Source organism: Ostrea edulis, chromosome 7 (genome assembly GCF_947568905.1).
Source record: "Ostrea edulis chromosome 7, xbOstEdul1.1, whole genome shotgun sequence".
In the NCBI taxonomy this organism is placed as follows: Eukaryota; Metazoa; Mollusca; class Bivalvia; order Ostreida; family Ostreidae; genus Ostrea; species Ostrea edulis.
Genome location: NC_079170.1, coordinates 57,440,871 through 57,466,103, shown reverse-complemented (window position 1 = coordinate 57,466,103; position 25,233 = coordinate 57,440,871). Strand labels below are relative to the sequence as shown.

The following is a 25,233-nucleotide window of genomic DNA, read 5'->3' as shown; positions in this document are numbered from 1 at the left end:
TCATAAAAAAGCCAGGAAAACGTCAGATATTTCGGACTAGCACTTTGAGTGTATTTTATCATACCAGAATTATTACAGGTCTGTGTTGTACACGTATCCATAATTCCCTTATTAATACGTGGTCCAGCAAATGTCGAATCGATTTTAATGTACACCATTTATGTACATTAAGTAGATGGATTTGGAATACCCTTTGTTATTAGCAATATATACCATGTGTGTCTATACTCTACTCATACACCTGTCGGCAACAACTAAAAAATAAATCAACGCAGTTCGTAAAACAAGTGTCAATTTAACATTTGGTGAATTGGTAATATCAAGCTTCCTAAAACAAATCTGTGATTCTTTTTCTGTCTTGTTTGAATTCGTTTGTTTCGTAAATTGAGAGCCAAAAAACCCGTTGTATACTCAAAAAAATTGGTGATTGTAATTAAAAAAAACCAGGAGCTTCCGGGGGCTTTGCCCCCCGGACCCCCACCAGGGCTTTGCCCTGGACCCACTGGGGGCCTCAAGGCGGCCCCCAGACCCCCTGCCTTACTTTGCGTACACTTCATTTTCTGTCTGGCTATGCGCCTGGTAATGATTCAAGAAAGAAACATAATACGCAGAAATATCCACAAATGATAGATTTTGATGGAAATGTGGTGGATTTTTCCCCACTGCTGTCAGCCAAGAAATTCCCAAAGCTAAGAAGAGCTTGTGTAAAAATATATAGCTTCACGAGCTAAATTCAGAAGTTCATTTTTCCTGTATCCAGACGTTTTTACACACCTTTCATTTAAAAATGTTTTTAATTGTGGAAAGCACATAGAGGTGAAATCGTCTTCCGATGCCATGTTTTGAATAAACAAAAAATGCCAAAGATCAACATGCTTTTCCGGACTTCTTTACAAGAGAGTTCCGCTAACCGGTATTTACGATCTTGCGTATTAGCACAATACAACTTTTATCAACGTAAGAAATTTTTTTCACAAAAACTGGTTATAATGAGATTAACAATTTCATGAAACTATTTCTTTAAATCAAAGGCCTGAAGGGCCTGAGTCAACTCGCTCTTTATTGTCCACTGGGATAGGTAATCTTGAAGGAGCAAGATAGTCGTACTCAAGGATGACGAACATCGTGTGTGTGATTTCGCATATGCACGCTTCTTTTAGCAGGATTTATACTTTCATGCATCATAACTGTGTAAGGTGACTAAATTTGACTAAGTCATGACCACTGCCATTTCAATTACATGTACATATCCAACATGGATGTAAAGAGTCATTGCTAACTGATGATTGTGCTAAACAACCCATGATGTACAAATGCTAAGAATTGGAGGAAAATCATTATGTAGTCATATAGTACTTTATATCACAACAGGAAACCAAGATACCATCCAACAAAAAAGTTTAGCAAATCAATTCCTTAAACTTTAGTCAGTGTTACAATGACTATGCAGTTGATATCTGTAAGAAACTTACTGTACTGATTATCCGTGCATATTTTGAGAGTTTATTCATCAACTAGTCATAAAATGCTACCATCAAAACAATAAAGAAAACAAGAAATGTTTGTCAAACAATACAAATGTACAACAATACCTCCACTCCCAACGTGGTGCAGAATTGTAAATGGTTATACACATGCATCATTTAATTGATAATAGTACCAAACCAATGCAAGTCAAGATGTTGAGTGGACAATATCTTCCTATGTCCAGAATGGACTGACCCTTGGCCTTTGACCATGTGACCTAAAATAGATAGGAGTCATCTATTCCATAGGATGTACCAGCGTACCAAGTTTGGTGTCAGTCAAGCTACTGATTCTTGAAATATAGGAGACAATATATTACTATGTCCAGTTTGACCCTTGATCTTTAACCATGTGACCTGAAAATCAATAGGGGTCATCTACTTCTTAAGATGTACCAGTGTTCCAAGTTTGATGTCCGTCAAGCAAAGGGTTCTCGAGATATTAAGTGAATAGTATAGTCCTATGTCCATTTTGACCCTTGACCTTTAACCATATGACCTTAGAATCATAAGGGGTCATCTACTCCTTAGGATGTACCAGTGTACCAAGTTTGATGTCTGTCAAGCAAAGGGTCCTCAAGATATTGAATGGACAGTATATTCCTATGTCCAGAGTGGACTGACTTTTCACCTTTTGACCTAAAAATCAATAGGGGTCCTCTTCTACTCATAACCAACCAACATTTGAAATATCATAACGATCAAGTGAATGGTTCCCAAGATATTGAGCGAACATGTGGTCTGCCGACCGACAAGTGCAAAAGCAACCCCCCCCCCCCCCCCCCCTCCTTTTCTTCTTTGAAAGGGGGCATAAGTAATTGTTTACAGAATCTCATATATATACAGTCACATGAATTTAGAAATATGGCTGAAATGGGTTTCCGTACTTCGGAAAAAACGCAAATACTGACTATTTCAATGACATTAATGGGCTTCCATAACTCTAGAAAAAACTACAATCGGAATAATGCATTATGCTTATTGATTTAAATACAATACGCACTTTTTATTTTATTTTTTATGTGAAGGGACACATTATAGATACCACTAAAGGTTTTTGACTCATTTTGTTTTAGTCAATGCAATGTGCACTTATAATTTTTCACCGCGTTGTTTACCTATCTAAAAGCGTAAAAACTAAAATTGTTTTTTAAAAAAAATTATCTTACAATCATTGTGAAACAGCCAATTAAAATTTATCATCGTGCAATTTTAAAAACTGCCATGATACATGTATTATGATACCGTGACTAGCACATGTTTTGTGTACACGTCCTTTGTTACTTGATTTTGTCAGATTTCTGCATGCTGCACGTTACTTTTGAGTTTTAACTTTCCTTTTGCAGTAAATGACTGATGTACTTACCCATCTAAATGTGGCGAAATTTTAGAGGGTTATGTTTGAATTCTTCATTTAGTAAGTACCAATTAAATTACTGGCTTTGATTTTTTATTTATGTTTATAATTACCGAGGGGGTCGTTATATCGCACCTTGGTACATCATTTTTCGAAGCTTGGGTGATGTTTTGATTACAAAACATTGAACGCTCGCATCGGCTATTTAATATATATATATATGAACTTTAAACAAAGAAAATATCGAGTCTGTTAAAACTTTATTGCTATGAACTCTTGTGCTTTTCTGACATTAACATTATTTTCCCAAAAATACTGCTATGTTGTGTGTATAAGGACAAGATTGCCATTTTCTTAAAAATCAAATTTGTGTGTATAAGGACAAGATTGCCATTTTCTTAAACAAGAGGCCCATGGGCCACATCGCTCACCTGAGTCACCTTGGCCCATATCTGAAGACTTCCATATATATTTGCATGTAAAACCTTAGTCCTTATTATGGCCCAAACTATCCTTTGCAAACTTGAATTTACACTATGTCAGAAAGCTTTCATGTAAATGTCAACTTCTTTGGCCCAATGGTTCTTGAGAAGAAGATTTTGAAAGCTTTTTCCTATATTTGTATGTAAAACTTTGACCCCCCCCCCCCTCTCCCACTTGTGGCCCCATCCTACCCCCGGGGGCCATGATTTGAACAAACTTGAATCTGCAATATGTCAGGAAGCTTTCAGGTAAATTTCAGCTCTGGCCCAGTGGTTCTTAAGAAGAAGATGTTTAAATGACCCCACCCTATTTCTGCATTTTTGTAATTATCTCCCCTTTGAAAGGGACATGGCCCTTCATTTGAACAAAATTGAAAGCCCTTCACCCAAGGATGCTTTTGGCCATGTTTGGTTGAAATTGGCCCAGTGGTTCATGAGAAGATGAAAATGTGAAAAGTTTACGGACAGACAGACAGACGGACGCCGGACAAAATGTGATCAGAAAAGCTCACTTGACCCTTCGGTTCAGGTGAGCAAAAAACAAATTTGCTGCACTGTATACAAATTCTAGTGCATGCTTTTTTTAGAACCTGCATTATTTCCACAAAGATTTCTCGTGAAGCTAAATGCGATTGTACACACGAACAATGATCCCTAGGATCCAATATTTTGAAACATATAATTGATTATTCATATATAACTTTAGACTTTTGAAATATTTCATTCTTAACAAAAAATTTCACAATAACTATTTAAGATGACGCCAACAAAATCTATGTTCCTATCAAGCATAAATCTGACTTTTCAAAATCTTATGATGTCACAGGAGGGTGGAAATACCTTAAAAGTTCTATTTAATGCTTTAAAAAATAAATCTCATTTAAGAGATGGAGATCGATTGTCAGCATCATAGCTCCATACATCTCCTACACATCTAGCTCTTATTACATAATCAATTATTATGTTGCGGACATCAGCTGTTACAGAAGTAACAAGAGGCCCAAGGGCCACTTCGCTCACCTGAGTTACCTTGGCCCATATCTGAAGACTTTCCATATATATTTGCATGTAAAACCGTAGTCCGTATTGTGGCCCCAACATACCCCTGGAGGCCATGATTTTTACAAACTTGAATCTGTACTATGTCAGGAAGCTTTCATGTAGATCTCAGCTCCTCTGGCCCATTGGTTCTTGAGAGGATGATTTTGAAATATTTTTTCTATTTATTCTCATGTAAAACTTTGATCCCCTATTGTGGTCCCAATTTACCCCAAGGGGCCATGATTTGAACAAACTTGAATCTCCACTATGTCAGGAAGCTTACATTTAAATCTTAGCTCTTCTGGCTCATTGGCTCTTGAGAAGAAGATTTTTAAAGATTTTCCCTATATATTTTTATGTAAAACTTTTATCCCCTATTGTGGCCCTGAATCTACCCCCAGGGGCCATGATTTGAGCAAACTTGAATCTGCACTATGTCAGGAAGCTTTCATATAAAGTTTAGCTCTTCTGGCTCATTGGTTCTTGAGAAGAAGATTTTTAAAGATTTTCCCTGTATATTTCTATGTAAAACTTTGATCCCCTATTGTGGCCCCAATCTACCCCCAGGGGCCATGATTTGAGCAAACTTGAATCTGCACTATGTCAGGAAGCTTTCATATAAAGTTTAGCTCTTCTGGCTCATTGGTTATTGAGAAGAAGATTTTTAAAGATTTTCCCTGTATATTTCTATGTAAACCTTTGATCCCCTATTGTGGCCCCAATCTACCCCCAGGGGCCATGATTTGAGCAAACTTGAATGTCAGGAAGCTTTCATATAAAGTTTAGCTCTTCTGGCTCATTGGTTCTTGAGAAGATTTTTAAAGATTTTCCCTATATATTTCTATGTAAAACTTTGATCCCCTATTGTGGCCCCATCCTACCCAGTGATTTTTCTACATTTTTTACAAGGGTCCTCTGGCTTTCGAATTGGGAAAAATTATCGACATTTCATTCAAATTAGGAGAAATCAATTTTATCGTAAATAAGTTTCAAAATCATATCAAACATTATATTATCTTTATTTTACACATCTAATTTTCTTTAACCTTCTAAAATGTTCAACTATTCTATCCAAATCATCATTCCCATAACTCTTTGTTAAGTCTTGTGTATATAATTCACATCGAATGTTTATTTTTTTTTTCATATACGTTTTCCTTGCATAATTTTATTATTGGGAAAAATGCAAGCTAAATTGGGGGGGGGGGGGGGGGGGGGGGGGAAATGACAATTTTTAGGAGGGAAAAGGGCCGAAATTCGGACCTAAAATGGGCCTTAAAAAATCACTGCTACACTCGGGGCCATGATTTGAACAACCTTGAATCTGCAATATGTCAGGAAGCTTTCAAGAAAATTTCAGCTCCTCTGGCCCAGTGGTTCTGGAGAAGAAGATTTTTGAATGACCCCACCCTATTTTTGCATTTTTGTGATTATCTCCCCGTTGAAGGGGGCATGGCCCTTCATTTGAACAAACTTGAAAACCCTTTACCCAAGGATGCTTTTGGCCAAGTTTGGTTATAATTGGTCCAGTGGTTCTGGAGAAGAACTCCAAAATGTAAAAAGTTAACAAACAGACGACGGACAACAGGCGATCAGAAAAGCTCACTTGAGCGGGAAAAAAAATAATCATAACTTATATATGCCGTTCATGAAAAAAAATCTGCAATGATTGGTACCTTCGTACCCAATAAAACAACAAAGAAAGACGTTTTATTGTTTATATTTATTTATTTTTATATAAATCAATTTTACATATTTGTATTTTTATATATTTCTTAACAAGAGGCCCACAGGCCTTATTGGTCACCTTAGTACTAGTGAAAAGTATCACTACTCCCAAGGGCTATGAAATCTAGAAAAAAAATTCTGTTCTGAATATCTAAGCTAAATTCTAATGTTCAGCAACAGTATATAAGATGTGTTCTGCTTTCCTAAGTATGCATTTAGATTTTATACAGTATCAGCAAACTTAAGTAAGTCCTTCAAATCATTAATATAATTTTGACACCACCCTGAAACCAAACCCTTACCCATAGGACCATGCAATTTACAATTTTGGTAAAGGACTACTTACTCCTTCTATATATCCATTTAGTTTCAATTTAGTACCAATAGCACAAAAGAAGATGCTAATTAAATGGTTTACACATAAACACTATATACTAAGTTTGGCCCTGCCCTGGGGTCAAAACCCCTGACCAGAGGATCATGAAATTAAAAAATTTTGTAGAGTCCTTCCTGCTTTACTTCATTATGCATTTAGTTTTTCTTAAACATGTGTGGTTCTAGAGAAAAAGATTTAGAGAAGATTTTTGAAAATTGGTCAATTTTGGGCAGTTTTTGCCCCACCCCTAAGGCCCCTGGGGTGTAGGAATCCTGAAATTTACAATTTATGTCCCCCTTGTTCCAAAGATGCTTCATACCAAATTTGAAAAGAATTGGAATGGTAGTAATCAAGAAAAAGTTTTAAAAATTCTATTGTTCACACATTTAATAACCGACCATTTTGGTCCCACTCTAATACCAAAACTCCTACCCCTGGGATCATCAAATTAACATTTTTGGTAAAGGACTACAGTGCATGAAACATTCTACTTTCCCACTTGAACGGTGAATGCACGGTGAGCGAATGGTGAATACGCAGAGCGAACGGTGAACGCAATTTGGTGAACGGTGAGCGCACAGTGAACGCAAAGTGAACAGTGAGTGCAAAATGGTCTATTCATTCGGTATATTTCAGATTTTTCCCTTGGATTGTACTTACTTTATAATTAGATAGAGAATATATATATAAATACATCTGTTGTTCATTTTTGGCAAATACTGGATGTATACTTCTCATGAAAACAATCGTAAATTTCACATCAATGCACGTAAAAATGATGGACAAACAAAAGAAAATTTCATATGTTCATTGTTTACAGTATTGCATATTCTGTACAGGTACATGTATACATGAAAACCAGAAACAAAATAAATAGTGTGACCATGGATTTACATTTAGATTGTGTGCAATATTTGTATATTTTTGATGCAGATAAAACTGTTTATTGCACTGAACTATAATATTTCCTCTTTATATTAGAGACAAACGGTTCAAAACTTTTAAATTTGGGGAAAGGAGTAAATATATTTATTGACAATGTCTCTCATAAAGATAGGCGTAAAATAATCAGAAATATTTGTCAAATCAATTTGACATTTGAGCACGAATGTGCATTAAAACGTACAGTGTAGCTTAGTGTTTTCAAGTATGAGAGAGGGGGGAGGGTGTTAAGAAAAATGATAAACTTAATATAGAATTCTTGTCAAGTGAGACAAAACAAGAGATGTTTGTAAAACACATATGCCTCCCAAGGTGCAAAATTGAAAAGGGTTATACAAACACACATCATTTAATTGAGAGTAGTATCATCAATTCAAAATATTGAGCAGACAATATCTTCCTATGTCAAGAGTGGATTGACCATGTGACCTAAAAATCAATAGGGGTCATCAACTCCTGAAGATGTACCAGTGTACCAAGTTTGATGTCTGTCAAGCAAAGGGTTCTCAAGATATTGAGCAGACAGTATATTCCTATGTACAGTTTAACCCTTGACCTTTGACCACGCAACCTCAAAATCAATAAGTGTCATCTTCTCCTGAAGATGTACCAGTGTACCAAGTTTAATGTCTGTCAAGCAAAGGGTTCTCAAGATATGGAGCAGACAGTATATTCCAATGTCCAGTTTGACCCTTGACCTTTGACCATGTGATCTGAAAATCAATAGGGGTCATCTTCTCCTGAAGATGTACCAGTGTACCAAGTTTGATGTCTGTCAAGCGAAGGGTTATCAAAATATTGAACGGACAGTATATTCCTGTTTAGAGTGACCCTTAACCTTTGACCATGTGACCTCAAAATCAATAGTGGTCGTCTTCTCCTGAAGTCGTATCAGTGTACCAAGTTTTATGTCTGTCAAGAAAAGGGTTCTCAAGATACTGAGCAGACAGTATATTCCCATGTCAAGTTTGACCCTTGACCTTTGACCATGTGACCTCAAAATCAATAGGGGTCATCTTCTCTTGAAGATGTACCAGTGTATCAAGTTTGATGTCTGTCAAGCAAAGGGTTCTCGAGATATTTGACGGACAGTATATTCCTATGTCCAGTTTGACCCTTGACCTTTGACCATGTGACCTCAAAATCAATGGGGGTCATCTTCTTCTGAAGATGTACTGGCGTACCAAGTTTGATGTCTGTCAAGCAAAGGGTTCTCTAGACATTGAATGGTCAGTATATTCCTATGCCCAGTTTGACCCTTGACCTTTGACCATGTGACCTCAAAATCAATAGGGGTCATCTACTCCTTAGGATGTACCAGTGTGCCAAGTTTGATGTCTTTCAAGCAAAGGGTTCTCAAGATATTGAGCGGACATTATATTCCTATGTCCAGAGTAGATTGACCCTTGACCTTTGACCTTTTGACCTGAAAAACAATAGGGATCCTCTTCTACTCATAACTAACCCACATATGAAATATCATTATCATCAAGTGAATGGTTCTCAAGATATTGAGCGGACAACACATGGTCTACAGACCGACCGACCGACAGGTGCAAAACAATATGCCCCTCTTTTTCAAAGGGGGGCATAATAAAATATATCAAATTGTGCTTTTGTCCATACTTGAAAATATTAAAATGATAATTCGGGTGGGGGCGAGGTATTTATAAATTGAAACTGTCTCATTTTCGTACATGTACCAGCGATCATTGCTCGTTCTTCGCTATATGCACATGTATAAAGGTTAAATTCATAACTGATGGTTCTTGCATTTTTCTCTCATTCTGAACTTGCCCAAACAATACTCGTGTTTTGTAATGATAATAACAATGATTTATTCTATTCTTTGATATTGATGAGTGATCCGCAGTTTTCCTTGAATTTTCGCAGTTGATAATCCTGATATTTGTACTTTATATATCAAATTTCTGATATAATAAGAAGTTAATGTACTGTCACTCTTATGCACCTTTTTCATTTTTGCCTTGCTATGAAAATCGATCCTTTGACTTTGGTGTTCCGAATGACATTAGTGTTGAATAATCGGAAAAATTTCATAATCGATCAAAATCGGAAGAACTATAATGATCGATCAATGATCGATATAATCAGTATTTACACGTAGTTCATAAATGTTTATTATTTTGTGGTTATTTCCTTTTAGTTTTATGGATATGTGCAACATACACACATCTATTAGCTTATTTACGAGGAGTGAAATGGTGTTTTTTTTCTAGCCATGACATCCAGATTGGCTTTAGTTTAGTTTTAAGAAACCTTAAAGTTTTCAGACGTCCAACTTTGGTTTCCATGGGTAGGGATATATATCAAGTTATCAACTAGTCCGAGATTCCTCCGACTCTTACCCGCTTTTATATCGTGACATGTGCAGGAGAGAGTCAGAGCGGACTCTATAATGAAAAGTGGGAATTCAGCGACACCAGCTAGTGTCGCTGCATTGCCTACCTTTTACAACTTTATTTCGCGGATTTACCATTCAAGACGCAAGGATTCGGTTATCGGATGATTATTCTACAAGTTAACTATGACTAAGTTGATGCTATTGCCGTGTAAAAAGCTCTCACACTGACAAATGAAGCATCACTTTGACTTTGGTCACCATTCGAGTTCTTTGCGCATGACGTCAGCACACAGATACACAAAATTCCAATCGGTGTTAAAGTAGCCATGAATAACCTGAGGAATGCTCATCCGATTACTGAATCCTATCTCAGGCTGTCCAGCACCCTTGGACAAAAAATAAGGGCAAATTTTAGGGGTAAAATTTTAAAAAATTAGGGCTAAATTAGGGCTAAAATTAAGAATTTTTAACCAAATTGCGGAAGTTTTAATTATTTAAAAGGACTTACCTTGTCAAATTTGACAATAAAGAAACTCACATGACACACAAATAAGATGTAAGTACAGGAAGGGCGTATTCCAGTGTTCCATGGTCTCAGCTATTATTGGCTATAACCTAAAATCTCAACTCTTTATCACAAAGTCACAACCAATAAACAAGCTTGACACATGGATCCACAGGTCAACTGCCTTTCACTGCATCAGCATTATCTGAATAAGAACTGCAATCTACGTTAATAACACACATTTTGTATGAATGCATTTTGATTTTTCAAGACTGATAAAAAAGTAGGAATTGACAGGAAAAATAAGGGCTTTTTCAGGATTTCCCCTTGAATTTTACATTTTTTTAGGAATTTTAGCAAAACTGAAAAAAATTAGGAATTTTAGGGCCGCTGGACAGCCTGCTATCTAGATCAGCGAAATAAAGATGTAAACGGTAGGCAGAGCAGTGACACTAGCTGGTGTCGCTGAATTCCCACAAGCCTTTTCATTATGGAGTCCGCTCTGACTCTGCCCCGCACATGTCGTAATATAAAAGCGGGGATAAGAGTCAGAGGAATCTCGGATTAGTTATCAACTTCATAATTATTGAGTTGATCTCAATACCCATGATGATGATGATGAAAATATCTAAAGCCTTCTTCCTTTTCAAATGTATTGATTGGTATTTACGTAGTTGATTCGTTTATTACGTTTATAATGGGCTTGTGTTCGGGCGACAATTGATTATGAAAAAGGGAATCGATAATCGGAATCGACGAGCCAAAAACGATCGACAATCGTTTCATCACTAAATGACATTGAACGGTGAATGCACGGTGAACGGTGAGCACAAAACTGTAAACGGAGAGCGCAAGGTGAATGCACGGAGAGCGAACGGAAAAATGGTAAAGTAGAACATTTCGGGGACTGTACCTGCTCTTTCTAAATATCCATTTAGTTTCAATTTAGTATCAATAGTACTAAAGAAGATGATATTAAAGTGTTTTACACATAAACATATATACTAAGTTTGGCCCCACCCTGGGGTCAAAACCCCTACCCCAGGGATCATGAAAATTACAATTTTGGTAGAGGCCTTCCTGCTCTACATCATTATGCATGTAGTTTTCCTTAAACAAGTACAGTTCTAGAGAAGAAGATTTTTGAAATTGGTCAATTTTTGCCCCGCCCCTAAGGCCCCAGTGGTGTGTGCAAGAGTCCTAAAATTTACAACATATGTCCCCCTTGTCCCAAAGATGCTTCACACCAAATTTGAAAAGAATTGGAAAAGTAGTTATCAAGAGTTAAAAATGTCCAATTGTTAAAGCACAATGGACGACGACAGACAACAACCAATTGCAATAGGTCACCTGAGTTTACTCAGTAAACCTGAATTTACTCAGGTGATCTAAAAATATAAACTAGATTTAAGTACTAAAATATCATATCGTTGACCATTTCGTTACTTTATACGGAATAGCTAATTAATGCAACCTTTGACCTTGATGATGCTCCACATTTGGTAATGATTATGCAGACAGTGGTAACTAAATAATTAAAGTGCACCGCCATGACACATGATACCATATATACTCACATATAAGTCGACCCACATGCAAGTCAGTAACCCCCTTTCGGAGAATTTTTGAAGAATTTTTTAAAAATTCAGTCCGACTTATAAGATTAAAAGATGTTAATCTTTTAATCTTATAAGTTGGACTGAATTTTTCCATAAAATTGTCTGCCATCTGAATATCCACTTTCTAGCATGAGTTGTGTTTCTTTGTTGTATATATTTTCTAAATGTCAATCTTGATAGTTATTTACGATAACCTCATTTTTAAATATACTGGTAGATAAGAAAACAACTTTTCAATGTTGTTTTTTTTTTCAAACATAAACTAGCTACTTATTCATAAAGCAAAAATACAAATACAGAAGAGAGTCATCACAGAACTTCAGGTTAACGAAGGCAAAGAACAATTCATTTTTTTCGTTGTTATGGAAATGTCTCTGTAGTTCAGCTAGAGGAATATCATCATAATAATCACTGGCATCACTATCCTCGGTCTCACTCTTGCCATTTTCTCTTGTGTCATTTATGGAAGACTGTAAAAATTCACAGAATAGTGCGTCATTGTCTTCTCTGCTCAAACAGTTGCTGATTCCACATTTCTTAAATGACCTCTGCACTACATCTGGATTGATTGAATCCTAGGCATCTAAAATCCAACAATGCTCTACACTGATGTTGGGTCTCTTCAAATTCCCGCAGGCCATGTATTCCTTCTCTCCATTAATCATCCACTCAGTCCAGAATTGTCGCATTTTCACAATGAACGGCTTGTTTAACCACAAATCTAAGGGTTGTAGCACAGGTGTATAGCTACTCAGCATATGTCACCACTTTGAGCTTAAAGTTTGAATCGTGCGCTGATCTTTGTCTTTTCGGCATGGTGATTGAATCTTTAGTTCTACTGCATAAAACTTTGATATTTAAGAGAGAAAAATAATTATGAGATACTCCGTATAAATCATGTGGTGTTCACTGTCCAAATTTTCATATGGAACATGAAGGTCAAATGATAAATAGGTGATCAATTGATTACTAAAATTTTATTGTAATTGATATTGATAGCACTGAGTGTGTGCCTATAATTGTTGAACGAGGACCATACTGCGATTGATGTTTGTTTAATATGGCATGCGCTTCTTCGCAAATGATTAATTATTACAAGTAAATTTTACAACAACAAAAACAAACGTTTGCAATGAAAATCAAAATAGGTAGTGAATATTTACTGTGCTTTTTCCATAAATTGATTGATGAAATAGAAAATACTGATGTACAATAATTATACAAATTGGGCTCATTCTTTGTAAAATGTTCCGTAGGACATAGAAGATACGAGTCAGATTTATTTCATTCCTAACATTATAGTGGGAAGCATTCAGTATTGTAATTTATTGTTACTGGCAAATTTTATGCCCTATAGGAATTATAAGATTGATCACTGTTCGTTATTTTCACCTCGATATCTAAGCTATCACTTTTGTTGATTTCCTACTGACTAAACCGTCATTAATGCATTCAAAATTTCGTCAAATGTTGCGAGTTGCGTGGCAAGAATTTTTTTTATGGCATTGCTATACGCATAAATTCAGGGTCAAATTTTTACTCTGGGTTTCAAAATAACCAACTTACATGCTAGTCTATATGGTACGCCCTTCAGTTTTTATTCATTATAAACAGATAAAAGTGAATGACACAAAATCATGTCAACCTTCATTGGATCAAAAATTGCCCGAATTATCTTTCCTTTAGGTCTGCCGTAAAATCAAGATTTTTGGTGCAAAGATTGCACCTATATCTTTGCTTTTAAGTCTAAAGTAAAATCAAGATTATTCCATGTAATGTGTCTATTGCACATTGCAAATTGTAGGGTTGGGTGTTGCCAGCAAAAACGATATTGCGATATATTGCAATATTTGATTTAAACATTGCAATATGCCTTTTTCAAACTCCATATAAATAACAAGATTTTTAAAGCAATTATTGAATAAAACCTTAACTCTTTAGTACTTGTTCAGTAAAACCAAAAACAAAAACATTAAACAAGAGGCCCATGGGCCACATCGCTCACCTGAGTCATCTTGGCCCATATTTAAAGATTTTTCCTATATATTCGCATGTAAAACTTTATTTATCCTATTGTGGCAACAATAGTTTCCCCGGGAGCCATGATTTTTTTTACAAACTTGAATCTGCACTATGTCAGGAAGCTTTCATGTAAATGTAAACTTCTTTGGCCCAATGGTTCTTGAGAAGAAGATCTTTAAACATTTTCCCTATATATTTGCATGTAAAACTTTGATCCCCTATTGTGGGGCCATCCTACCCCTGGGGGCCATGATTTTAACAAACTTGAATCTGCACAATGTCAGGAAGCTTTCATGTAAATTTGTACTTTCCTAGCCCAATGGTTCTTGCGAAGACTTTCCCTATATATTTGTATGTAAAACTTTGATCCTCTATTTTGGCCCTAATCCTACCCCCAGGGGTCATGATTTTAACAAACTTGAATCTGCACTATGTCAGGAAGCTTTCATATAAATCTCAGCTTTTCTGGTCCAGTGGTTCTTGAAAAGAAGATTTTTACATGACCCCACCCTATTTTTGCATTTTTGTGATTATCTCCCCTTTGAAAAAGACATGGTCCTTCATTTGAAAAAAACTTCAAAGCCCTCCACCCAAGGCTGCTTTTTGCCAAGTTTGGTTGATATTGGCAGAGTGATTCTGTGAAAGAAGTCGAAAATGTAAAGAGTTTACAGGCAGACGGACAGACAACAGGCGATCAGAAAAGCTCAACTTGAGCTTTCAGCTCAGGTGAGCTAAAAAGCAAAATTAACCAACAAAACAGCTTTTCCTTTTCTATACTTTCTACAACTTCGTATTTGTCGTCCATATATAGTTAAACAGGAATTTTATAGTCTAAATGTTAAAAATACATACAGCTAATTCCAGAATAGTGCAAGAAAAAAATGTATTTATGCGTATTTAAAAAGAGAAATGTATTTAGAATTATGTAATCATTTAAGTTTTAATATAATGCTTTAGACTTTTATAATTTCTAATTTTAACTTACTCTAAAACTTCCCAAAAATCCCTTCCATCTCCTATATGTTGTATATATTTGGTTTCCCAATTTATATCGGTATATTAAAGATCAAGGTAATCAACATTTTTTTTGCAAATTAAACAACATACTACAGTGCTGGAATGAGAGAATGTTTTCATTGTGTGCTCCATATAGTTGAATAATATTATGATATACCGGTATCCATGCAGTTTTCATATTGTGATATATCATCAGTGGAAATATTGCAATGTACCAGTATACTGGTAATATCGCTCAACTCTATGCAATTGATTTGTCAACTACAGAAATATTCAAAAACATAATTTCAATTTATTACATATACTTTCACATGGTATGAATTACTTATTTTGGGTTGTACAAAGATTATACTCATTAATTACTGTAAATGTATTACATTTGGCTGTGTATTCTATTTAGCACCTTTGGTGGAACGTAGCTAAATGCCATCCCTAAATCTAGATGTTTAAAGTAATTCAGGAATGTGTTAAATCAAATCTACGCTAACTTGTTGAAAAAACGATTTCCGCCAAATATCGTACACGCCAAATATAATACGTTTACAGTACATCTGTAATTTAGCAATTATCAAAATGATCTTTGAATCTCCAGCTGAACTTTGAAACACCATATGGCTTACTCCCAAGGGGCGAGATCAAAAGTTCAATGTCTGACAAAAAACTAAATTCACATAGTTTTCACCAAGACCCCCCCCCCCCCCCCCCCCTAAAACTAATTATAATGATGAATGTTGAAACTAATCATAAGAACAAGTAAAAAACATAAGAGTATAAATAACACTATGTATACCTTTTCTACTGTTTATTCACAAATGAAAGTGTACTTTAAAACTATTAAATGTTCATTAAAATGTAATATTATGTGGATTTCAACAATCATTTGTCTTTTTGCACATAAGTGTAATCGATGTCGGATGACAGAAACTTACGGGAGTTTTTACCCTCCCTCCCCCTAACTATTTGAATTTAGATTTTTATACGACATCGATCTTTTGATCTTGCCCCTAAAGGAATCTTAATTAGACAGACAGATTAAACTTCCATCAGCTTAAATTATCATTTCCATGAGAGAATTTCTCTATCTGTTCTGCGATGTGCTTAATTGTTAAGTCTTTGCAAATTTTGTAGTACATTACTGCACATATTTATATCATTAATGTTAGAAACAAAATAAATATAGGCCTATTCATATTAATTGTTATGTAGCTACATTTTATTTTTAAAAATGTGTATTTTCTGATGTAATGATTATCAATCTAATTAAAATTAGACTTATATATCCGCTCCTCTACGATACGCTTCAATACAAGACTTGTATATCCGCTCCTCTACGATACACTTCAATACAAGACTTGTATATCTGCTCCTCTACGATATGCTTCAATACAAGATCTAACAACTCCCCGTACGAGGTCGTCTCAGAATGACCTTTGTTCGAAATATACTAACCAATGAAAATTAACCAATGACGTCACATATCAACCAATGAGAAAGTGTATGTTATATGATTATCGGTCGGCATTTAAAAATGGCTGCGCCTATTGCGAAGATAACGGGTTCTTTAGACATACAATTGAAGCCTTCATATTCGTCTCCAGAGCCAAATTCAATCAGACTTGCTACAAATCATTCTCCTTAAAGATGATGAGTTCAGTAGGATCATGCCCCTTCCAGGGGGGGTGGGGTGTAATCATGAAAAGGCAAAAATAGGGTGGTGTTAATTAAAAATCTTTTTCTTCAGAATTACTGAGCCAGAAAAGTTGAATTTTACTTGAAGGCTTCCTGACGTAGTGTAGATTCAAGTTAATTCAAATCATTGTCCTGGGGGTAGGGTGGGTCTATAATAGGGGTCCAAACTTTACACAATCCACATACTAATTGCTAGGAACATGTTACAAAGTAACCTTAATGATATGCAGGCATCATTTTATGATGCATCTGTTGATGTAGGTATGTGTCCAGTGAAGGTCCACAGGCCTCTTGTACTCTTTTGTAGTTTAATTTGAGTAATGATTCATGTTTTACTAATGTTCCTGACATCTACTAGAATAGATTAACTTGTTTATACCTAAAGTACAGGGTTGAACATTACTCTCTAACATATATGAAGGGATTATCTCCCTTAAAACATTGATTTTTTTTTTTAAATACTTACTATTTTAAAAGTTTTAATGGCCTGATTTTAAGCTACAATTTACATTTCTATACAGATGCACAAATTGGCAAAGACTTTTTATTCTACATGAGCCCAAAAAGGGTTGCGCCATATATGGCTATATATCATCTTAATTATAGGTCACAGTGACCTTGATTAATTGCTGCACACCTTCTTAAGATGCATTGACTAAGTTTGAGGATTCTAGACCAAAGAATTGTCCAGTTATGTGTCGGATTTCATAAAATTTTGCCATATTTGGGCGTAGAAGAATAATCCCAGGATTGCCAATTGAAAAAACTAACAAAATAGCCAATCAAAATAAGTTTACTGATACAGAATTTGCAAACATAGCAGCTAGCCTCTATTGTTTAGGCAGATTTCATTTAAAATTTGACTTGCTTCTAACAGAAGGATCTGTAAGCTTATTTGTCTATTATTATTTGTATACAAATACTACACATGTGGTTGCAGTAGTTAAAATATTGAAATTTGTTATGACTGAGATTGGTCAATAAATGATTGTGTCATTTCATAAATATTCATGAAAATCAGGGGTTTCGCTGGTCATACAGCCACAGTTTGAGGTAGACTCAGTAAGCGCGGCTATAGCAACGACGTAAACAATCTATCTAGTATCTACTCACTATATCTGTTCCTTGCACTGAGTTTTTCAATCTCCCCACTCCTTAGTTTCAGTAGCCTTTTCTCGTACACACTTCTTGTTGTAGCTGTAGAAATTATAACATTATAAACAATAATAAGTTAAAGATTTGTTTATCATAATGGTGGCGCATATGGAAGTGAACACATAGGTCTATATCCATACACAGGGAATATAGCATATTCAGATAGACGCACTTTGGATTCAGACATATAAGGAAAAAATAAAAAAATATGTTTGTTTCCGGTCACTTAGAATAGAGGGTCAATCGGTAGGTTGTCTTTCTTTTTTTTACTAGTTTGAATTAAATACTAAATAATAGTTTTAAAACATATCTCTTGTCTTAATGTTGAATTAATGTATACCAACGCCAATTACGATTTGGTACGTCATGTCCATGCATGTACAAATGATTTTGTACCGGCACCCTAATCATGCTAATCAATTCACCAAAATACCAAGAAAGAAACGCACTGGCGATGAGAAGAAATTATCGTTAAAACTAAAAAGTGTGTTCGGTAAACTATATGAAGAATATATTTTAATGAACACTTTGTTTTTGAATACCATATTTTGCCGAATATAATACCAGTGTGCGAAACTAACTTTAAAGTCCTGTAGACTTTCGGTCCATTAAAGTAATTTCATTTCCCATAGACCACAACAAATTCCTATAGACTGAAATCTAACATGCAATATTCATTATTATTAAAAAGTAAATAATAGACAAAAATTCGATTTGGTAATTTGTTCATAGTTTAATTATATTCTTTTTCAATTTCATGCACAAGCTTTTCAATTAGAATTTCGTTTTCTTTTTCATTTTGTTCCCGCTCAGTTCCACTGTTTGATTCTTCATCTAAGTCACTTCTACTACATTTCATTTTCTCATAATTTTCTGCGACTTTAGCCTTGCTGGAACTTGTTGTATTGACCGCTTTCCGTTTGATTCCAGGGAATGCACCTTCCACATATTTTAACCGTTCAAAAAGGATATTCCAAATTTGAACAAAAATGGCGTACATTGAAGTAAATATCAAATTGACACCCCCCCCCCCCCCCAATTCCAACTGAAAATGGAATAATCTTATTCGAATTATTTGTATTTACATTGTGGAACATTTTATTACAGCTAAGGGGTGAACAGAAACATCAGTGTAATACATATAAACTTGCCCCGCTTTAGCAGTGGAGAACCAGTTTTTTAAACTCAGAATTCCTATAGACAAATCGGTCTATAGCTATTTAAAGACCCACTCGATTTTCTATAGACATTGTCTATCGGTCCATGGTTAATTTCGCATGTACAAAACATGACGTTTTTCATTTCGCATGGACATGACGTACCAAATTAATTTTAATAACTGTAATACACATTGGTATCTACTATGTACCTCTCCATTTTTGGGCCTGAAAATCATGGGGAAAATCGCAGTTCATGTCTATAATACGCAGCAAAAATTCTGAGCAAGTGGTGTTTTTTACTTTATTCTTTGTAGTTAATTTCACTAAAAATCTTTGTGGAAATAATGTAAGTTCTCAACAAAGCACAAAAATTTGCATATAGTGCAGCAAAAAAAAAAAAAAACCTGTAAGGCCACATCAAATCGATTCTCTGGTTCTCAGACAATTGTTTTCCGTGATTTTTTTTGGGCCAAAATGCCACCGATATTCGGCTGTTTCCCCTCACTAAAATTAGCTTTTTTTCCCCAATTATATATATATATATATATATATATATATATATATATATATATATATATATATATATATATTTCCCAATTTCAAATCTAGGGAAATTAGGCCATTTAAAAAAAGGTTACCGTTTATTGCTGACAAAGAGTAAATACGGTTTTTTTCTTCAGTTTTATTCTCCAAACCACTGCACATGCAAAAGGTTTTGTAAAGAATATGTAAAACAATAGAGGCATCCATATAAGCAGATATGCAGCGAAGTATAGATAGTTTCCAGATACACATTAAGCCATATTGTTGACAATTTAGTTTGACCGCCATTGTATGTAGGGTCAGGCTAATAACAGGAAGTGGCCAACAGTATAGGGTTTTACTAAAATCCGAAAAATACAAAAAGGAGAGACATTCTGGAAACTTGATTATTAATATAATATTTACAAGATTATGGGTACAAATGCTGGTGAATTGATAATTTATTATTTTCTTTATGAAATTAGACAATACGTATTTCTTAGGAAAAGTAAATAATATCTATGCAAGGTGTGACTTCCAATACATATTTTATGATTTTAAATCAGATCTGAAATAAACCTCAAACACAAAAATTGTTATTTGATTATTTATGCATCTTTACCATTTTAATTTAATTACTATGAATGATTTTTCCCAATTTGAGGAAAATGTCACTAATTTTTCCTAATTCAAAAGGAGGGGTGGTAGTTTGAAAAATAAAAAAAATCACTGGTTTTTCAAAAAATGGGTAGGTAGGTAGGGGGTTTAGTTTTTCAGTTTATCTCCATGTCACAAATGGGGTAGGGATTTTTTGTCCGTGGTTTTTATTTTGTGTTGTGAAGAAAGTTTTTGTTTTGACCTACGAAAACTTCGTACTTCAACTCAGCCTTGTTTTCATCAATTTGTTCCTTCACGGTTTCAATTTCTTAAATTCACCGTCCAGAAGTTTCTTGCAAAGCGTATCAACTGTCAAGGACGAGTCTACCGGTATAATTGTCCATGGAACAATCTGTTTTGAGTTAAAAATAATCTCAATGCTGACAAGAACTGAAACAGTTCTTGTATGTTGTATGTTGCCATATTGTTTACATCAACTAAGCAGCACGTCTTATTCAGCAAGGCGCTTTACGAATTTGGCGCCAAAACACGAATTTTATTTTGACGGATCAAATACAGGCGACGGCGATTTTTTTCCGGCGCAGTAATAAACTTGTGTCAGCGGCCGATTGTTTGGGGGAGCAGCGGTGTCTGAGAACCGAGAATCGATTTGATGTGGCCTTATATACAAATATATGTAAAATGTATCCACATATAAAGAGATCGGGTTTGGAAGACAAACCATGAATCTTTGAAAACTGATTTTGACCTGAATAGAAGAAATAAAATAAATGAACAAATAAACTAACTGTAAATTACAAATACGCCGGGATAAATACATATATATTATTTCTCATCTACATCCTTATCTTCTAATGAAAAAGGGGCCTCCGTGGTCGAGTGGTTAGAGCATCGCGCTCAAAATCACATATATGGCCTCTCACCTCTGTTGGCGCGGGTTCGAATCCCGCTGGCGCCGGTAAGTGAGAAAGTTTCTCAGTTTACTTTCGGAAGGTCAGTGGACTCTTCCTAGGTACATTGTATCTGTGTTCTCTCTTCCACCAATAAAAACTGGGCGCCACCAGATTACTGAAAAATTGTTGAGTGTGGCGGAAAACATCAATCAATCAATCAAATCTAGGTTGTGCAACGCCTTCATTTGGGAGAAAATCTCACGTAGTACTTTGAGTTCGGTTCTGACATCATAAATATAAAGAAATAATCCCCCCCCCCCCCCCCCACATGCACAATAAATCAGAAATATATATGTATACAAAGGGATGCCATTGAGTATCATGTCCTTATTTTTTTTTAATGAAAAGGTAGATTAAAGCAGCTATTGAGGAAAAATGTCGAGACTGGGACCGGCTTTTAGCAATGTTTTTATTTGTCAGTCCCACCGGTCCCAGAGTTTTCACATATTATTTTATGAAAGAAGAAAATAATATGATCAATCAACAATCAGAATGCAGGCATGAGATGTCATACTCAAGTTAACGAGAAATGGGGCTAAAATATTCTGTTAATTTCTGTTTTTATCAAATAAAAAGATCTGGGACCAGGACCGAAGACCGGGACCGAGACCGGGTTTTAGTCACTACCCTAAAAAAGTGTGTATTATATTCGGAAAAATATAATAGGGGTCTTTTAAAGAAAGAATTACTAGTACTACTTGCTACTTCGCAAATTATTTTGAAAACTCAAAGTTTTGCTCAACAGGTCTACATGTTCGTTAGAGGTGTAACGATCGATACAACGATACATAGATTGTATTGATCACAAGGGCTCATGATATGCGTATCATATTGTCTGACAGTTGGGTATATATCACGATACGGTACGAGTTAATTTTTATTGACTTACTTTAAAAATCTACATACGACCTAACAAATGTTAAACATTTAAAAATGGCGGAAAACGAGGTAGAAACAAATGTTGATGTCAATCCACCAGCAGTATACAAATCTGCTGTGTGGAAATCGTTTGGATTTCTAAAGAATGACAACAAGAAGGATGCTTGTGGTGAATGCAGCCAGATTTTACCATATAGCGGAAACACAACTTGATTGAATCTTCTCGCAGGCCGTTAAAAAAAATCAACTCATAGTCCATACTTTTGACGGTCCATGCGGTTTTAAGCATTCATTTACGTATTTGGATTTTTGCGATATTTTTTACTTATAACAAACATTTAAATGACTCAGCGTTAAAATAGTAAAGTTCAAAACCGGACACTGAGACATCGGACATTCCAGTCCGGTGTAAAAAATGACACATCAGACTCGAGGCACTACACATCGGTCAGGTCTGACGTCTTTCGCATAGACTGCATCTGATTTACAGAGTTCTGCTGCTTAAATTTGTGTAACTTGATTGTCCGTTTCACCGTTACCAAATGTGACGATCGGCGATGCGGAACGTGTCCAAACATAAGGGATGGAAATTCGTTCAAATTTAACAACAAGGAATTTACGGTAAATTCAGATATGACATGCTCCACCAAAAATTTAATTTATGTAATAACATGTGCTGGCTGTGGAAAACATTATATCGGTGAAACTGGAACTACTCAATCAAGGAAAGATTTTAAAAGACTCTCAATTGATGGAATTGTTGAATTTTTACATATCAATGAAAACAATATCATATACATTTTAGATTCACTATAGATTTGTTTAATAATCCAAAACTTATTCAGCACATTAATATAACAAATTTTAATAGACTGTCAATTTTTTATTTTTTCTATCAAAGTTATAAAATGTCATTATAAATAGATATGATGTTTACAAATGATGACATATAGTCATGTAACTTGAATAAAATCAAATCAAATATGCTACTCATTAAAATTGTTAATTTTTGTGCTGTCAGAAGATAAATTTGACCTAACATATTGAACCGAATTGAAAATAACCGAACCGTGCTGTTCTGAATTGAAACCGAACCGAATCGAGCTAACCCTGAATCGTCCCAGCCTACTACAGTCCCTGAAACATTCTACTTTTCCTTTTGAAAGGTGAGCGAAATGTGACAAACGGTGATTGAATGCTGAACGCAATTTGGTGAACGGTGAGCGAATGCAGAACAAGAACAGGTCACAAACACGAGCGCAATGTGAACAATGAGCAAAAAGTGAATGCATTCAGGCAACGAAATTACGGGGAAATACTTGTTAAATGCGAGTTAAAAATTGAAATAGCGAGTGAAAAATCACAAGTGATCGCAGCTTTTTGCGAGTGAAAAAAACACGATTTTTTTTTCTGGATTTCCTTTGAAGTTTACAATAATTTTGTCTTGTGCATAGAAATGCTTTACAGAATGAATATACAAGTATTGAAAAAGTAAACGTGGATCGAATAAATAACTAGGCCAAGGTCATCTCAGTCAGTGATGTCGAAGATGGCCTACTTCATGCACACTTTGGGCGTCTCAGAGACGTCTGATTTAAATAGCAAGCTTGTTGATCTCGTCCGTGTTTACATGAAACAACACATGAAAGCCTTAGTGTCACGCTTCATGCAGTGTCCTTCTGTAGTCTATAGTCAAAAACTTATGAGTTCGCGGGGGTTTTTTCTGCTAGAATTTTTTAGATGAAATTTCCAAAAGTTTTGAACATATAGTTTCAATTGACGGAAACAGTCTTCCAAGATTTCAAACCACATGATGTTGTAAATAGATGGTAGATCTCTGAACAGCGAGTTCGCCGCACAAGTGTTCCCTATGACCCTCATCATGCACCAATGATACATGTATGTTGTCTGATAATTCGTCTGATAATTCATTAAATTTTAAATGAAAGAATTCTCAGTATTATTTTTATTATTGCATTTTAAAGAAGATTTTAAAAGATTTTCCCTATATTTTGATATAGATATATGCTTGTTTTCTTAAATTCCTGTAAAATAACAATCGATTGAAAAATGCTAGTAAAAGCTCAATTTTGCTAGTTGCAAAATAATCCACTAGCTAAAATTTGCTAGTAGTGAAAAAAGTTAATTTCGATCCCCGGCATTGTGAATGTAACTTAAACCCCCGCTTACCCCAATCTCCCAAAGGGTGTTATTAATAGGTATAAATTACCTCTTTCCTGAGTGTAAAAACATGGTATGCCTTTGTAGAAGAAAATGGAAGATATAGTCCGAACACAAATCCATGGCATAAGCCTATAATTTTGACCTTGAGATCAAAAGTCAAGGTCATAGTCATAACAAGAGGCCCAAGGGCCTAGAATCGCTCTTCTGATAAATTGTACAACCCCACCATTTCTATTCTTAGCCTCTTAGTATTCTAAATCTTTAGTTAAATCCTAAGAATTCAAAAAAAGTAGGTCAATGTGACCTACTTTTAGGTTTACACATTTTGAGAACCCAAGAAATATCAACTGACAAAGTTTGATGATTTTAAGCCAATTAGTATCTGAATATTGAAATATAGCTGTCAAATTCCAATCGTAGGTCATGGTGACCTACTTTTTGGTCAGCGAACTCCGAACATGCAAGACCTATCAACTGACAAAGTTTGATGAATGTAGGTCAAATAGTATCTGAAATATATAAATATAGCCATCAAATTCCAAAAGTAGGTCAATGTGACCTACTTTTTCGTCAACACCCTTCAAACATGCAAGATCCATCAACTGACAAAGTTTGATGACTGTAGGTCAAATAGTATCTGAAATATATAAATATAGCCGTCAAATTCCAAAAGTAGGTCAAGGTGACCTACTTTTTGGTCGACACACTCCGTAGACTCAAGATGCATCAACTGTCAAAGTTTGATGATTGTAGGTCAATTAGTGACTGTAATATATAAATATAACTGTCAAATGCCAAAAGTAAGTCACAGTGACCTACTTTTTAGTCGATACACTCCGAAGACTCAAGATGCATCAACTGAAAAAGTTTGATGATTGTAGGTCAAATAGTGTCTGAAATATAGTAATTTAGCTGTCAAATACCAAAAGTAGGTCACGGTGACCTACTTTTTGGTCGACACAAACCGAAGACTGAAGACGAATCAACTGACAAAGTTTGATGATCCTAGGTTTTACAGTGCCCAAAATATGCATCTAAAAGTGAAAATGTGAAATTTGAATATCTGCAAAATTCAAAAAGTAGGTCACTGTGA

The 25,233-nt window shown here is 35.2% G+C and overlaps 1 protein-coding gene across 2 annotated transcripts in view; it reads right to left on the bottom strand.

The window, feature by feature from the left end:
- LOC125653353 (emerin homolog 1-like) overlaps window positions 1-25,233 on the bottom strand; it is a 67,824-nt gene that overhangs the window by 27,394 nt on the left and 15,197 nt on the right. For both annotated transcript variants that reach the window (XM_056144791.1, XM_048882802.2), the window contains one exon: window positions 17,783-17,866. In XM_056144791.1, coding sequence (XP_056000766.1) covers window positions 17,783-17,866 — 84 coding nt within the window. The remainder of the gene's footprint in view (window positions 1-17,782; window positions 17,867-25,233) is intronic.